Genomic DNA, 18,282 nt, shown 5'->3' with positions numbered 1-18,282 from the left:
TGATGCCAAGTCTATGCTGTTTGGCACATTTTTTCTGAAAAAAAAAAAAACCCTCTTAAGTCTTTAAGTTACAGATTAATTTACTAGGCTTCATGTTGTCCGCTGCCAACATTTTCAACATAGCAAGCACACTGTTCTTTGCTTGTCCCCCTCTATTGTCGCAGTGAAGTGCTACGTACGCTTTGTAAAACGTCCTAGTCTTAGCTTTCAGGAGGAGACGTTTGATTATTCACCCGCCTCTCTTCGCCTGTCTTTTTTAACCATCTTGCATCATGCTTTTTAAGTATTTATTATGGTAGGGTACCAGGGCCAGAGTGGGCCCCTCATTTAGCCCCGGAGTCTCATACCCAAAGCAGGCCCTCTTAGCTATAGAGGAAGAATTGGAATGAACGGAAGCGCTAATGATGCATTTTTATTGGGAAGAATTTCAGGTATATGTTGATAAGTTAACAGAAAACACTTTTTTATTCAGAGAAAAAATATTTAAAGATTCTGATATAGATTTAAAACACATTTAACTATGTACAACATCAATAATTTGTCCTGTATGCATTTTACCGCTGGGAGTTATGGTGGGCCAATCCAACTTAAAATTTGGGAGGAATTCCCCCAGATGGTAAAATTCACCTCATCTGTTGCATTGATGGTGGCCAAATAGCTGTCTAGAGCAGTGATTTTCAACCACTGTGCCGCGGCACAATGGTGTGCCATGAGAGATCGCCATGTGTGCCGTGAAAAATTATCCAATGTCACTTTTTAAAATTTAAAATTTTATAAAACATTTATGAATCATTTGCTGCAAATATTATGTCATTGTCAAGTGTCTGTGCTGTAAAAACTGGGGGTGTTATAAAGTATATTGTAATTAAACATGCTGTTCAGTGTCATTTTATCATATTTTTGGTTGGTAGTGTCCCGTGAAATTTTTCCAATGTAAAAAAATATGCCCTGGCTCAAAAAAGGTTGAAAAACAATGGTCTAAAGAATGTGTGAGTAAGGTTAGATAATTGTGTTTCTCATCCAGCACGCCCAAACTCGACCTTGAAGTGAATCGGCCCTTTGGGAATTATCCCGTTCTTCCCAAATAGTCACTCCAGCATAGTAGGCTACTATAACACATTTATTGCACTACTTTTCCTCACACTACAGTTATGCTGCACCATTCTTTTATTGCACTATTCTTATAAATTAGGCCCGCCTCTAAGCACCACTTTTTGAAAACATGTGCCTATTTATCCTGTCAGTCGTTTTTCTTATGTCTGTCTTTAAAGTAGGAAAAGTTTACCCTGAAGTGCCATGTGTAATCTCAAATTTTCATAACCTTGTTATCAATTACAAAAAAAGACAATTCAGTTCAAATCAATCAGGTCTACAACTCAAACTCTAGATGAAAACATCAGAATGTGTCACTGATTATAAGTGAAGAGCTTCTTTATGTTTTTGCAAAATTTCAATGCGCCTGGGCAAAATGCCACCAAGTTTAATGCTGCTATAACTCTGTACAGTGCACTTTTACGAGATTCCCTATAAACATTAGCAACCTTCGGGAATCCATTGCAGGTTCTTCTTGCTGCAGCCTATGTGTGCCAGTCATCTTGAGTCATTTGCTAGCAAAATTTGACTTTGGCAAATTGGACATTGTTAAAATTATGTGAGCAAAACAGGGAGGCCACCTGACATGTCCGGGCTTCTAAAACAAACAAGCTATTCATTTCTTGCCTGTGCCAACGCTGCTGCTCCTTTTGTCGGCCGCACTATAAGTTATTGCGTCTATAAATCTTTAGTGGGATTTTTCTCGACCGGTCAAGAAAAGAGGGAAATACTGCAAAGAGCGACGGGATGTCCTTGAGCTTTGTCGTCCATTGCTGGAGGCAAAATGCTGCACGTGGTAAAGTCAAAAGCCTGGGGAGGCTGTCTTGGGCCTCCGCTTTCTGTTTTTGGGCTGGTTCTCCAATTTTTTGAGGCATTAAGCGTTCATATCTATAATTATGGGGTTAGGCACAGGCTTATGCATGTGGGTTTTGATTCATGCAGGTGATTGCCTTGCTATTAATGAATAATACAATGTATGTTTATATAAAACTATACATGTAAACATGGGGCAGTGGGGGGCAGCAGGGGGGGCGGTAGGGGGGCGGTAGGGGGGCGGTAGGGGGGCAACAGTCTCAAGTCGAAGTCAGTAGTTTAAATGTAGTGCGGTGTTGAAACCGCGAGGCACTGCGGTTTTTTTCAACGTATTGTAGTGAGTGATGGAGTTTTGGCCAACGGAATTGTTACCATACCTGTCAACCTCCACGGCTCCATCTCTGTACAAACTGTCGTATTTTACCGTACAAAATGCAAAATAATCGTACACCATATTTTTTTTTTTATCTGAATGATGCATGATGGGAAATCCCCAGGCGGCAGACGCACGCGCACAGTAGCATCAAACCGCTGGCTTCGTTTGCAACGAAAAAAAACGATACAGAGATAGAGGCTTCCGTGGCGAACTCCTTTGATTTGAATGATCTGCTGTTTCGTGATAGTCGGTGTTTACCGGATGGTACCCATAATTGACAAATTTGCGTTTTTCCGTACAGATTTCCTTGTACGTCGTACTCGTCTTAAAATGCATAAAAAACGTACTTTGCACGACAAAACCGTACAGGTTGACAGGTATGTGTTACTGTTCGGGTTTTAAAAGCGCTGACCAATCAGAAACAAGTTTTAATAATAACACAAGCCAATAAACGCAATTAAAAGTTTGCAAGCACCACACTATGCCACACCCACCGCTTGAGCTCACTGAGTGTCATGGCGGACTCAACAGAGTCAAAAAACGAGAAGGAAACAAAGCTTGCACCGAAGAAGGCTGGTACATCACTTGTTTGGACTAGGAATGCACTGGGGAGCCAAGGGGGCGCCAGTCTGCAAAAGTTTGGGAACCATTGGTCTACATTCTCAAATTGCTTTTCCTTTTTATGAACTACTATCAGGCGTTTAAATGGTTATCCTTTTAAACAATACATATTCAAGTAAGTCTGTGCAGTCCTTAAATGCTTTTTGTGATTAATCACTTCACAAATAAATGTGATTTACTTGTTTAAAATTTTCGTGATAGAATTCTCCTCATTTATCTTATGTCACTCTCGCCCTCCCTATTAAGAGGAAATCCTCTCACCCCATAATAAGTATGTCTCCTGATCCAGGTTAATGGTCATAGGTCACTTAAAGGTCTGTTCCACTTCGTATCCACAATTCATACTCAGTGCTTCGACTCTGTACCATAAGCTGTAAAAGAAACGCCAATGAGAGTGCCACTGCTGTCTAGTGTAGTGGAGGTGAACATGATTCTTTGAAAAAAAAAGTTCAAAGGTCAAACTTGCCACGCCCCCCCTCACATTTACTTTGACTTGATTGTCGATAATGTCCAGTGTGAACGAGGATAGATTATTTTTAATATGGCAAGCCTGGACAACCTACTAACAGTATAAATTCTCTTTTCTTCCTTCCTTCCCCCTCACCTGCATTTTACAAATATCACCTCATCGTTTTTTATGATTTCCGTTTGCATGAACTATCTTGCCATCATCATCATCATCATTGCAAACCCCTATCTTGTTACCCCACACCCAACTTCCTCCAGCTAATATCCTGACGGTGGTCATCCTGTCCCAGCTGGTGCTGCGTCGTCAAAAGTCGTCCTACAATTACCTGTTGGCACTGGCTGCAGCTGACATCATGGTCCTGCTGCTCATTGTTTTTGTTGACTTCATACTGGAGGACTTCATCCTGGCCACGCCTCTGCCGCCGTCCATCAACAGCGGCGTACAGGTGCTAGAGTTCTGCTCTATCCACACGTCCATCTGGATCACCGTGCCTCTTACCGTCGACCGCTACATTGCCGTCTGCCACCCGCTCCGCTACCACACTGTCTCATACCCGGCGCGAACACGGAGGGTGATATTCGCCGTCTACCTCGGTTGTCTTCTCTCAGCTGCGCCGTATTACTGGTGGCCAGAGCTGTGGCACAGCTTACCCGCCGTGGCGAGCGGGCACGGCCGTGAGGATAGCAGTCGAAACGGAGCCCAACATGTTCTGGTGTGGGCCCACTGCGCCACCATCTACCTTTTACCCTGCGCAGTCTTTTTCACCCTTAACGCCATCATCGTGCAAAAGCTGCGCCGCCGCCGCAGCTGCTTCCGCATGCGTGGATACTCCACCGGCAAGACCACAGCCATCCTTCTCGCTATCACTTCCATTTTCGCCGTGCTGTGGGCACCTCGCACCCTTATGATCCTCTACCATTTCTACTCGTCACCACCTGCCTCACCAGGCGCTGGACGCCTGCTTCATGTGTTAACAGATTTGGCTAACATGCTGGCGTTGCTTAATACCGGCGTCAACTTCTTCCTCTACTGTTTCATAAGCAAGCGATTCCGAGCTATGGCGGCCAATGTGCTGCACGCCCTTGTTCACTGTCGCAAGCAACCACAGCCTTTCTATGCCAGCCACAATTTCTCAATCACAAGCAGTCCTTGGATCTCACCAGCTAACTCCCACTGCATCAAGATGTTGGTGTACCAGTATGATAAAAATGGGAAGCCAATTTGTATTTCTTCTTGAGGGCTCGATCAGCAGTTTGTGAGGGAAGGGAAAATCTCCACGGAGCAATTCCCTGCTGCATGGGACTTTTTGAAAAAAGGTCAGCCAACACGGCGGGAACAGCTATTTTAGGAAGCATTGAGCCCAAGACAAGTGTTAAGACAGAAAATCATCCAACGTGACAAAAGTTATTTGGAATAATGATGCGGGTGATAGCATCTATTTGCAAAAAAATGGAAACTGCAGACCCTTGACCTTGTCAGCGCCCCAAACCAGGGAGAGACAGACCCCAATATACAGTTTATGGGTCACCATCTGTACCAGCAAATTCACAGCCCAATATGATGTTTCAGAGGGCTTTGGTGCCACGACTTCACGAAGTCGTGTTCTCTACAATTTTGAACACATGTTTCTTTTCGTGCCAGAATGTTTAAAAAATTCCCGTAAGAACGTACTTTGGCAGAGCCCCGGATGGTGTAGACAGACATTATCCTCCAACAACTTTCTAGTTTAAATATAAAAGCATATTGTGATTACATTTTTATTTGGTCTGAAGCTGGCAACGAAAGTGATAAGCTTATTGTGACAACTCTACATATTGTTTGTCCAATGTATTCGCAGTAGACTGTTATTGTTGCTTCAAAAAGATATTCAATGGTTTGGCTATGAGCTAGTTATCGTCGTTTCTAGTATTAGAAGGAGGAAATTTCTGCCATTAGTGGATAGTCCTCTGAGAACTAATAATGGCACTGGATGATTTACCAGCAGCAATTTCTTGAATGTCGCTTGAACCCTTTATTCATACAAGACAGAGAAGAAAGTAGAGCAAGACAGAGGACCTTTTCTGCCAAGTAAAACAGTCCTTGACTTATTTTCAGCAAAAATAATTGGTTTGTTCTGTAAGAGGACAACATGGTGGAAAATGCGCTAGCCAATGCTCTAGCCTTCCTTTGTGGCAATTAAATTTCCTCCCCTATGTAATTATAATTTTTCTGAGGGTAGTCTGGCTTCCTCATACATTCCAATTATTGTGCGGTAGCCTAACGGTTACTCATGATACTTCAACATCATTAGGTAAATATGTCATTAAAATATAAAGCACTTTGAAGGCCTTATAAAGTGAAAATGTGCTACATATGTGATGTGCCATCTGTCAGTGCCATTTGAATTGTCCTTAGGTGTGACTGCAAATTCAGGTGTTCGTGTCACTGAACTGTCACCCAAAGTTAGTTGAGAGACTGTTTGCTACATGTTACACGTTGAAGAAAAGTGTAGCTGCCTAGATAAATGGATTAATTGTTCGTTTTTTTTAACTGTAGGGATACTAAAAACAACCATGTAGTTCTCAACACGTCACACAGTGCAAAAAAGCGCTGGGGGGTCGTGGTTGGTGTCAGTAGTGACATACATGGGTTTTTTTCTTGGAGGGGGGTGCGGTTGAGTGTGCGTAGTAGCTTACTTATTAGTATAAAAGTACATCAAGAAGGCCCAGTCCTTCATTGAATAACTTCTATTTATATTATATTATGTTCCTTGCCATTATGACGTGTGAGCGTAAGTCAGTGATACCCTTCAGCATGATAAACTTCAGACACGGCTCCCCGGGACACAAAATTGATCTCCTTGCGGAAAGTGTATTGAAGTTTGTTTAATATTTTGCCAATCTCCTATTTTAGGATTATTGTTGGTCACAGTTCATATTTGCTTGTTTATCCCACCGGCTGAAAGATTTTCATTCCGAGTGAGGCACACTTGTCTTCAGCTTTGTAAATTTAATGTGTTCGGATCGCAAATGACTTCTGGAAAAAGCTTTAGGGCCTGCATTCATCATCCTTTCATTGGATAATGAGCTGTGGCCTTCACAATCAAATGTCCAACATACCGTACTTTTACCCAACAATTCCAAAACAAAAATACCTTGATGAAATGCAAAAATGTTTTTTTTCTAATATTTTTGTAGTGACTGCATGTTACTATTGTGAAGATGCTTTCTGTACTCTGTTTTATGTATATTATAAAGCATAATTAGTGTTTTGTTCAACAAAAAGGATAGTATCAAAATGGTAAAGGGAGTTACTTCAAAATAGGAAACATTTGCGCATCTATGTCTTAAATGTTTGTTGCATTATCAAGTATAGAATGTACTTTGTCAAAAACCTTTTGATTCACTAATACACGATTTGGACGGAACTACATTTTCCATGTCACACTAAAGAGCAACAGTTGGGCTCATGTGTTTCCTCTGCCTCTTCCCATCAAAGTGAACTACTCCCCTGTTTCCCATCGGGATAGAAGAGGAGCTCGCCCTGTCCAATCGCTGTGTTTTTGTTCCACTCAAATTGATTTTGCTCCAAATTGTAAAGCGAAATGAGGGAGTTTGGTTTGCCACCTGCTCCTCTGCTTTCTCCTGTTGCTCGATATCTGCTACCACTTCATGTCTTACCCAGCTGCGCAGACTTCATTTTTAAATGTCTGATATTTGTCGTTGATTAACAGCCTGCATAGAAAAACACAAGGACCGACATTTTTTGTTCTTATCGATTTATTTCATGATAGTTTAAGAATTTTCATGTTGCAAAGAAATGTAGCATTGTTAGCTTAACTTGTATTTATCCTACTCAGAAGACAGTATAATGATTGTTGCATATAAAAAACCTCAGCACAGAATGTGATACCAATATGTGCGATTCAAGTGATATTTTGGCCAACTGAAAAGATATTTTTAAAAATTGCCTTTCGGCTTAAACTGCTAATTCCTACTTGAATACGAAACCTTTAGCAAATCAATTGTGGTCACCGTTTATCCAACCCTGCTCCGTCAAAGGCAAGGTTCATCGCATTTTGTTTAGCACCAAGTAGCACTTGCGCTACGTGGTTCAGTCAATGCTGCGCAACTATTCATTGGAAATTAAGGACACTGACAAAGGAACTCACGGTAGCTCTCATGACGTTTTTATCAACATGTGCAGTTATTTCTGTTGTTTGGGGCCCTGTTAATGAGACATTTGTGCAAGGGGCTGTCACACGCTTTACTTGGCCTATGGGAATTAGCCCGGCATGCTGGCCACCTTCAAAATAGGATGGATGGATATATTGGTTAGTCAACGTGATGTATGATATCCCAAAAAAGGTGGGAGGTTGTGTGCAAGGAAAAATAATGCATTGCATTGGAGTACTGTATTATATTTTCTTCAAACCAGCTGCTAAAGAGTTCAACTAGATAAACAGATGTAACAGTTTTTGTAAAAAGAAAAATGATTTTTGAAAAAAGTTCAGAATCTATTTAGCTCATGGTAAAAACAGTGTATTTTTTTAAGATATTTAATGGAGATGAATGTTCACAAGACCAATTTAAATCACATATTTTATTATACATTTTATCTGTATTATTGTTATTTTTAATCAAACCTTGTTTTTTGTTATTTTAAACTTGATCGTTGACATTCATTTCAGTCGTATGCAAAAGTTTGGGCACCCCTGTTCATTTTCAAGATTTTCCTTTATAATTCATTGGTCGTTCGGATCAGCAATTTCAGTTAAATATATCAAATAGCAGACAAACAGACTGATATCTGTGAAGTGAAATGAAGTTGATAGGATTTACAGAAAAGGTGCAGTAATTGCTTCAACAAAAGTAGGCAGGTGCATACATTTGGGGAACCCCAAAAGAAAAATTACAACCTCCTTTCACAAAAATAACAGCCCCTAAACACTTTCTATAGCTTCCAATGAGGGTCTGGATTCTGGTTGAAGGTGTTTTTGACCATTCTTCTTTACAAAACATCTTCACTTCTGTCAGGTTTGATTGTTTCCGAGCATGGACAGCCCGCTTTAAATCACACAACCGAATTTCAAAAATATTCAGGTCTGGTGACTAAGGTGGCCATTCCAGAACATTGTACTTGTTCCTCTGCATGAATGCCTTAGTAGTAATTTTGGTGTTTTGGGGTCGTTGTCTTGTTGAAGTATCAAGCCCCGGTGCAACTTCAGCTATGTCACTGATTCTAGAACATTGTTCGCAAGAATCTGCTGATACTAACTGGAATCCATGCGACCCTCAACTTTAACAAGATTGCAAGAGCCTGCACTGGCCACACAGCCCCACAGCATGACGGAAAACCACCACAAAATTTTACTGTGGGGGGCAAGTGTTTGTCTTAAAATACTGTGTTCTTCTTCCACCCTGCATACCGCCACTTGTTATGTCCAAATAACTGACTGGCTTGTCCAAATGTGCTTTAGCACACCTCAAGTGACTCTATTTGTGGCATGTGCGCAGAAAAGGCTTTTGGCGCATTGCTCTCCCAAACAGCATCTCCTTGTGCCAAGTGCGCTGAATAGTTAAAGGATGCGCAGGGACACCAACTGCAGCAAGATCATGTTTCAGGTCTTTGGAGCTGGTCTGTGGGTTGAGTTTGACTGTTCTCACCATCCTTCGTCTCTGCTTATCTGAGATTTTTCTTGGCCTGCCACTCCGGGCCTCAACTAGAACTGTGCCTGTGAGCTTCCATTTCCCCACTATGTTTTTCACAGTGGAAACTGACAGCTAAAATCTCTGAGCTAGCTTTTTATATTCTTCACCTAAACCATGAAGTTGAACAATCTTTCTTTTCAGGTCGTTTGACAGTTGTTCTGAGGCTCCGAAGTTGCCACTCTTCGGAGAAGATGCAAAGAGGAGAACAACTTGCAACTGGCCGCCTTAAATACACTTTCCCATGATTGGCTTCACCTGTGTATGTAGGTCAAGGGTCAAGGAGCTTAACAAAAAAATTGTATGTTCCAATATTTTGTGCTAAAGGTATTCAAATCAAGAAAACAACAAGGCTGCCCAAATTTATGCACCTGCCTACTTTTGTTTAAGTAATTATTGTACGCTTTCTGTAAATCCTATGAACTTGATTTCACTTCTCAGATATCACTGTTTCTCTGCTATATGATATATTTCACTGAAATTGCTGATCCGAACAACCAATGATTTATAAAGGAAAATCTTGAAAATGATCAGGGGTGCCCAATATATATATATATATATATATATATATATATATATATATATATATATATAAAATGATGACAAAGACGGAATGAAAACTAAGGAACTAAGTTACCTTACTTCTTTTATTCATTTTTTTGATTTATTTACTTCTTCACTTACTATCAAGATTATAAGCCACCTTAAGAAGACACCAAAGGCTGACGTTTTTTGCCGACACACAGGACCAAAGCACGTAAGTGGTCATAATAAAATCAGACCAGATAAATGACCAAAACATAAGTAAACGTATAACCCGAAACCCCAATAAAAACAACCCACAGAGCAGGATACCCAAACTGTGCAAAATGTCAATATAATCATTCAGACATGCCCGAAATTAAATTCTTATTTTTACCAGCAAGAAAAGTTCCATTCTTAAATTGAGAGACATGAATTTGCTTTCAACAACGGAACTATTAAAAAAATCTAGGGAAAGATGTTTTAATGGCAAGATATTTATTATACTTTCTGAGAAGATGACTTACTGTGTCACTCAAACATGACATGACATTTGTCATCCATTCCATTATATGCTTTTTTTTTTTTTTACAAGTTTATGTTTTAAGGGTTTGTCGACTTTGTGAAGCAGGGACTGCATTACAAGGCTTCTTTGACTCTCAGAAGAGGTGTCAAATTTTGATTTTTGAAATGAAGCTTCAAAAATTTGTGGGCAACATACCTACTATTGTTACAGAGAAGCTATTTGGCGTTAATTGTCGTGGCACATGTCGGTCATGGCATTTGAACTCTTCTCGTCAATACTCATTCATCCTGTGTCGGACAGAAAGAAGCTTTAAGAGTGTCAGAGGAATGTACAAAGTGTGTAGTTATATAAACAGCCGTATATGACATTATGACATACAGCACAGTATTGTAAAACTTGTGTTTGTGAATGTAAAACAGATGTTCTTTTTCTATTCAATGATGTTTTTGAAAAGTCTTTTACCTCCTCCAATAACTGTGTTTAGTTGAAAAATGTTTTTAGATTGTACAGAAGTGACCATAGGCTTGCATAATTAATTGTTACCTGATAATGAATGTATTATTGACTTAAAGATTATGTATTATTGTGATTTTGGAAAGTGCAAAAAAGCCAACATTTTTATTGAAGAAATAAAGGGCAGTGTCACTGAGAACTGATTTGTGTTGTTAACTGTGTCTTATATCCACTCTCGCACAAAGCAACCTAAAGTTTGGAAAACAGTTGATTGCCTGTTACAAATATCATCTCAGACAAGCATCTTTTACCATATGAATCAGGACTGTTTGCTGTTAACGTTTAGTTTGAAATACAAGTTAGCCCAATTGTCGTTTCCCAATTTCAAATTATGGTATAGATGGATTTTTCACAGTAACAATAAATTTGAAATCATCATATTTTCTATTAAATGTGCATATTGGGCATTAAAACACTGCAACATAACAGAAATGTTGTTTTTACAAGTAGATAAAACGTGATATCACTGTTCCTACACATACATAAAACACAAGATGAAATGTTCTGGGATGAGAATATTTTGCTGTTCTTTGATAACCCACAAAATTCAATGGCTTCTCTGCTTTTAGTAACCTTGAAGATTTATTTTTTTAAAAAGGAGGCTCAAAGGAGGGCTTTTAGGAAGAGATTGATTGTTTTCTTATACATGAGCTGTTCCTTGTTTTCCTTGCAAGTTCAAAATCTGTTGATGTGTTCCCGCCTTATTTTGAGCGTCTACTAAAGTTTAAACTTATTACCACCTCTTTGCTATCACATCAAACGACCTTGGTCATTAAAGGCAAAGTTACAACAGTAATTGGGAGAAGAAAAAACATAATAAGATGTTTTCTGAACTAAAACAAATATCCACCTTCCTAAAAAAGTCCTAGGCCAATTTATTGTTATCATATCATTAAGATGCAGTTAACTTTAATGATGGGATACATCAGTCACCAGTTAGTGTCATGTTTTCTAATCAGCTGGACCCCGATGCAGAGGCGTCAGACGGGAGAAGTTTATTACAAGTTGAATGCAGGTATTGCAGGCAGGGAACGGGCTGGCGAGGATCAGGAAACCAACGGGTCAGGAACCAGATCTGGGCAGACTAGGAGTAACAGGTAAAAATGGAACTCACTAAAAGAAGAAGTCTTGTTAAGAGCAGTGGTCCAAGATAGTACTTCAAAATAGCAAGAAGGTCATCATAGCTCAGCCTGAGACGAAACCCGTCTTAGGGAAGTTTGGTCGACACAGCCGGACAAAACTTTTTTCTTGTAAGGTAAAAAACACTTAAAGGGACAGTGTGTACATGGACATGGAAACACAACAAGGTGCCCGCAAAATATCTTAGTGGGTGTACAGTGACGCTCTTTAACTTGATAAATCTACCAAACCCTGAAGTGATTGGTGAAACACTTGCTTCAGGCTACTATGATGAGTTTCAATTTTTTTATTAAAAAACTTGAACCATCAATGTTTCCAGTTTGTTTTTGATTTTTGTTTTGTTTTTTTGTTTTCAAAAAAGGCCCTTAACATCACATTGTAAAATATGATTTATCCATTGCCTTATCGGCAATGCGTGGCTAGCCACTCATCTGTCTTTTCCTAGCAGACATTTTTTCTTTATCCTTCACCAGCGTATCTCCCTTTAATATTCGTTTCCTCCTCTTTTACCCTTCTGGCCTAGTTTGTCGTGCGACAATTAAAGGGGGGTGGGTCATGCCAATCCGTACTGGTAACTATGACGATGTAACTGCAGTCGTTTACTAAATAATGATAACAGCTAGAAACATACTGTTTTCTAATAAAAGATGAGGGTCGAGATTTCTTCTGATCTTTCTTTTGAGCTACAGGACAAAATGTTCTGTGGGCCTTCAAAAATGAGTGAAAAAGGCAAAAAAATTGGCTTGCACCCGTACTACTCATTTAAGAGAAACGTCTGGCATTAAATGAGGTATTGAATTAATTTTCTTTACAAAGAGGAGGCACTAATTAATACGTGCTATTACTAAATAAATGCATAAATAAATAGTTGCATTGTTTCATTGCATAGCAACATCCATTGAATGTAGTGTAGAGCCTACATGCAACAAGCGCTTCTTTACAGCATCTCGCCTAATTAGTCACGTCGTCATTTCAAGGATTCGGCTTGCCAGAGTTTTTTCTCAACGACTGCTTGCTACTAAGCGCTTTGTGTGAGTTTTTTTCAACTTGCCAAGTACCTGTGAAGGTTAACTTTCCATATCCCTATTTAAAACGGGACCGCAGTACATCCAATGCAACTGAATAGACCATGTGGCACTTTGTGAAGCGTCACACAAAAGCGTTGCCGTGTTCGGTACTTAAGGTAGGACAGGCGTGCCAATGTGGATTTCATGCTTATATCACATGCGTCCTGACTCAAATTGTTCGGACACAACGTCAACATAAATTTACGCTAGCTAGAAATTTCATTACGTACCTGTATATGTTATACTGACATGGATTATCTCCAGATTTATTTGCTTTTTTTCCACAAATCTGTCCGTTTTTTCAATCATGTGAAACTATGACATCAAGGTGAAATTTAATCATAAGCAAATTTGCACGTTAATTTTCCACTCACCGGCTTGTTCGGCATATTTTGCGGACTACTGTATAAGTCGCTCCAACGTATAAGTTGCACCAGCCAAAAAAATGCATAAGTAAGAAGGAAAAAACATTCATAAGTCACACCGAGAAAATAAGTCCGATTTATCAGGGAAATTTAATAAAAAACAACACCAAAAACATACATGTTGTCTTGAAAGACAATTTAAAATTAAAATAAAATGTACCGTAAACGAATTCAGCCTGTTGCTCTCTAATGTTACACGTGCGTGTAAATCTTAGAAACGCTCAAATACTTCAGTGAGTAAGTGTATTCAAATAGCCCTAGAATAAAGAACATGCTTACCAAACTATCAGCTTCACTCAGAATCAATAAACCCAATGAAATATTCATCCTCCGTGTCACTTTTACCAGTAAACAACTCCCCCAACTCAGGAAGTAGAGGATAAGCCGCTTCCTCCTTCCCCTTAGAAAAATGTCCAATTCCCCCCCAACCGATTGCATTTCTTCACCCTTATTTCTTGTTTTATTTATACTTTGTGATAAATTTATGTACATTCATTGAACATTATGGTACCTACAGGGTAGTAGCAGGTGATTTAACGGGGGTTTGGTTGCATGTGATGACATGAGAACAGATTAATCCTGTTTCAATTAATTTCATTGGGAAAATGTATTTCAATTTGCAACGGTTTTATTATACTATGTCACTGCTGGAACTAATTAAATTCGTAAGTAGAGGTACCACTGTATTTCCATGATAGCAGGTGAAGATGTGACTTTCCTTCCTTCTCTGACTGCACGCCATTGTACAGGATGGTTATGTTCATTGAAATGAGCTTCCAAAAGACAGATTACATTTTTTACATTGAATTGTACTTCTATATTCTTCAATATGTATTTTAGGGATAAACTAGTTTTTCTCATACAGTATATTTTTTATCACAGGGACAGGTAATAATATAAATACATTATTTTGTGTTGAAAGAAATAATTCTTCTCCTGGAATTTCTGTATGAGCATGTTTAAAGCACTTACAGTGATAGGTGTATTTGCACTGAGGACAAGAACCCATTTCCCTCTAAACCTGGAGCTATCGTGATTTAGGAGGGCGTGGTTTTACAGGAAGGACCAGTTTTTCCTCTCAGATTACTTTTCTCCACACAAAAACATGAATTCTTTTTGGTGTTGTGTTCCAGCCATGTGTGGTATAAAAATTAAAATGGATAGCCGTTTTGAGCCACTGAAGACAGACTTCTACAATAGGAAGAAATGGCAAAGTCTTGCTAATCCCTCCAGCGCATCTCATTCTAGTTGTCTAATCTATTAGCCCACGCATCCTCCGAGTCAGCTTTCATGCATATCACCTCGCAGTTTTGATGTCAATAATTTCAAGATAGACAGCTGCGGATGCAGTCTTAACCGTTGACACGTCAAGTTACTTTTATGCTCATGATAGGTGAATGCAGACGCCCAAAATATATTGAATACATATTTTGACTGTTAGTTCTCCTTTGGCAAGTCATCAATGCCATACATGTGCAAATGATGTTAAATGTTTTCACAACAAATTGACAAAGGACGGAGCTAGCAAAAGTATTGGCCACATTCCAGGCTTCATACCTAAAGGTAAAAAACTGAAAAAAAAATCTAAGATTAAACAATATTTAAGACACAATCTTGAAGGGGAACCAAATTATTTCACCATCTTATATTATACTTAAAATGGAAAACGGAAAACTGAAAGTAGGTGTTGCAAATATGTTGCCCCTGTCCTGTTCTCTCAACTCAGCCAACTGACATCACAAGTTCCCTGGTGACTTCCGAATGATCCAATGTTGACCTACTTGACTAACATACATAGAGTAATCAACACACTAAAAGATAAGCTTCTTTCTGCCCAGTCTAGAGGATATTGCCAGCTTGCGATACCAGAGCAGACCCGTCAACATTGTAAAAGACAATCAAACATGGGCCACCACCTCTTTGACCTGTGGCCCCCTGGTATTCTACAGGTCCCTCAAAACTATAACAAAAAGGCTCAAAGACAGCTTCTTCCCCTAGTTAGATGAGACCAAAATGTAACTTTTGGGCTGAATGCAAAGCGTTACGTTTGTTGAAAAGTAACACTGGACATCACTATGAAAACACCATTCCCACTGTCAAACATAGTGATGGCAGCATCATACTTTGGGATTGCATTTCTTTGACAGGGACAATTGTTAGAGCTGATGGCAAGCTGAATAGAGACAAATACAGGCCGATTCTGCCAGAAAATCAATGAACTGGGGTATAAGGTCCAGCTATATTGTTTCGAACAATGCTTCTTGGAGAATTGGTTACCGGCACTGTATAATGTTATTATAATTGTAAAAAATAAAAAAAATAAAAGCATGTAGTTGAAAAAAATGTCATCTGTTATCGGTATTAGTCTCTGGAAGCATAATTTTATTGAAGATCAGGATTCATTAAACAAAACAGTTATTGTTTATCCCAAATGTGAACCCCAATTAGTGTGAGGGAACATACAAGGTTGCCTGCAATTGGATATAAAGTGCTTCACCCATAAAAGTAGTCATTCACTTTGTCCATCGTTGTGCTTTCTGCATGAGTTTATGACTGTAGTTAACACATAAATAACAAGATGTACTGGGGTAAAATCCCAATACCTTTGGCAAAAGGGAGCTTTATTCAGTCCGACTAAAAATAGATTGTTAGCTTCATATAAACATCTAAGAAAGTGCAAGTTTAGTATAAGAGATCAAAACAAACATCGTAGGCAGTGTTTTGCGGATCGATACAAATATCACTGACATAGATACTTATGGTGCTTACGATGATCAATATTTTTGGACTCAGATCAATAGCTTAGTTTCAGTTTTACAACTGTCCACACTGTCCGTTTCATCAAATACAGAATTTAACTCTAAGGTTTTTTTTTCCAATTAGGTTCAAATCGAATATATTTTGGAGATTTGATTTTTTATGGCTGTTTTGAAATAGTGTGGTCTGGTGTCTGTGATTCCTGCCCCTGTTGTGAAATAAATTCAATTGAAAAATCAAATAAATATCTGTTAATTCTGGGCTTGGTGATGAACTATTTCCTCCACAGAAAAAAAATAATTTTTACAGTATAATGTTTGGGGCTCATCTGTGCTTTATTTTTATATTTGTTTCTGAAAATGTTGCCACACCCTTCGACCTACAGGTAGTTGTCATGGTAAACTAAACGGTACACAACATTAAGGCAGAAGAAAATGAAGATATTTTAGGATCAATTCACTTGACTGAAGCTGCTCCTAGAAAACCAGATATTTGCAATGCAACTATCATCATAGACTTTTTTTAAAACAAACATTACAATACAGGTATGGCTCATTGCATCACAAATATAACAAATAGAGGAGGTCAAAACCAACAGGAAAGGATGTGCAAAAAGGACACTGGGACCAAAACCACACAGACCAACTAAGGCCAAGTGATGTAGGACTACTCCACAAACAAGCCAGTGAGTGGAAAATTAACGTGCAAATTTGCTTATGGTTAAATTTCACCTTGATGTGATCGAGTTTCACATGATTGAAAAAAGAGACAACATGACAACAAGCACAAGATAAAGACTCACTTGAGTTTGGTAAAGAACTTCTCACGAGGACCCTTAAAAACTCTACCACTGGGGCCCTCCTCGTCCTGCTGCCCAATACGTCATACTTGATTGAGTCCTTGATGAACGAGTGATTATTAGCTTGACCTTTTCAGCCTCTTCTCCTTCCTGCTCAAGAGCACTTGGTTTCAGATCTGCATCAGCCCTTATCAAAAAAGAAGGAGGAAAAAGTGATTCTAGCAGCAGCTATAATCCATCAAATCAACACTGGTTTCAGGCTAAGCTCCATTTTCTATGTTCTTTTTTCAACAATGAACTCAGTGAACTGCTCAAATTCCATTCTGCTCCATTATTCAAGAATGCTTGATAGATTTCACATCTAGAATGGGAATTAACATTTATCTTTTCTGGATTTAGAACGTTGCAAGGGAAAAAAATTGGCAAATGCTTAGCACAGTGTTTTTCAGGGCATAGTAATTGCCCAATTCTATCTTTGCAAAAGATGCCACTGTTCAGAATGTTTGCATTCTTCTAGTGATCAGCCAAATAACAAATAACATTCATCCATATCAGTTGGTGTCAGCAGATTGCCATTTTATAATTTTTATACACTCATCATTTGCACATGAGAAAGTTCGGGGGAAGTGTATTTAATAACCTGTTGTGGCAATTCAAGGACCCCTCCGAAAGGGCAGGCTGCACTGGGCGGGCAGACACGACCTTTTCTATTGGGCAAGGTCGTGAACCAACGCCACCTCCCAGTGCATGCCCTTCATTAAATTGGATCCTGGGTGTGGTCACACCTGAGGCCAATCCACTGAATGCCCATGGAGCAGCATTTAAGCGCCACTTCTCAGAGAGAAGGAGAGAGATGGCCAGGCTGGTGAAGCGAACGTACCAATCCTTCCAGGCCTCTGGGGTAAGCGGGCAGTGGATGAATCCTTTTTGAAGCGAGATGAGGAATCTCCTTTTGTAAGGATTGGAGACAAGGCAAACCCTGGCTTTCAGGAGTGTTTGAAAATCTACTTAGTTTTGTTTCTAACTATTCACCCTCTCTGCCTAAGGTATTCTCGCCCCAGAAAGGGGAGACTAAAGGACCAGTGTGTAATCACTAAACAAAGGCTCCAATGACCACTGAAAGCTTACCTACGTTGGGAGAGGAATGTCATATCTTAAAGAAAATATCTTAAGCGAAATATCATAAGAATGCCTTGAGAAAAAAGTCAGAAGATGAAGAGCTGGTTGTCTTGGAGGTTGGAGAGGGATTGTCTTGAGAAGAGTGTGTTGACATGCTAGCAACATAGAGTGGAAGACCAGCGTATTTATAGCAGAGTGCCCAATGATGATTGGAAACACCTGGACCGGGGAGTGAAGAGAGAGTGGGGGTGACCGGAAATGGGAGCAATTCTGCCATCTATCAGAGAAATGGAAGCAGTGCAGGCACCAATCCATGACAGAGAAAGTGTTGCTACTTAAGCATACAAAAGCACTGG

At 39.4% G+C, this 18,282-nt stretch overlaps 1 protein-coding gene and 1 long non-coding RNA gene across 2 annotated transcripts in view; one reads left to right on the top strand and one right to left on the bottom strand.

Moving 5' to 3' along the window:
* Positions 1–10,752, top strand: part of gpr139 (G protein-coupled receptor 139) — a 36,782-nt gene extending 26,030 nt beyond the window's left edge. The window contains exon 2 of the mRNA XM_088342053.1: positions 3,629–10,752. Within this exon, the coding sequence (XP_088198179.1) occupies positions 3,629–4,608 (980 nt within the window). The 3' untranslated portion in view covers positions 4,609–10,752. The remainder of the gene's footprint in view (positions 1–3,628) is intronic.
* An 813-nt stretch (positions 10,753–11,565) lies between these two features.
* Positions 11,566–18,079, bottom strand: LOC148374881 (uncharacterized). Its single transcript, XR_015853021.1, has 3 exons — positions 17,936–18,079; positions 16,811–16,994; positions 11,566–11,703 (listed from the first exon to the last, which is right to left on the bottom strand). It is a non-coding gene; the product is annotated as an uncharacterized LOC148374881 (long non-coding RNA).
* Between the last annotated feature and the right edge of the window lie 203 nt (positions 18,080–18,282).

This window comes from Urocampus carinirostris, chromosome 1 (genome assembly GCF_059441175.1).
Source record: "Urocampus carinirostris isolate Australia breed hairy pipefish chromosome 1, RoL_Ucar_1.0, whole genome shotgun sequence".
NCBI lineage: Eukaryota > Metazoa > Chordata > Actinopteri > Syngnathiformes > Syngnathidae > Urocampus > Urocampus carinirostris.
The sequence above is the reverse complement of the archived record's forward strand: the minus strand, read 5'-3'. Positions and strand labels throughout refer to the sequence as shown.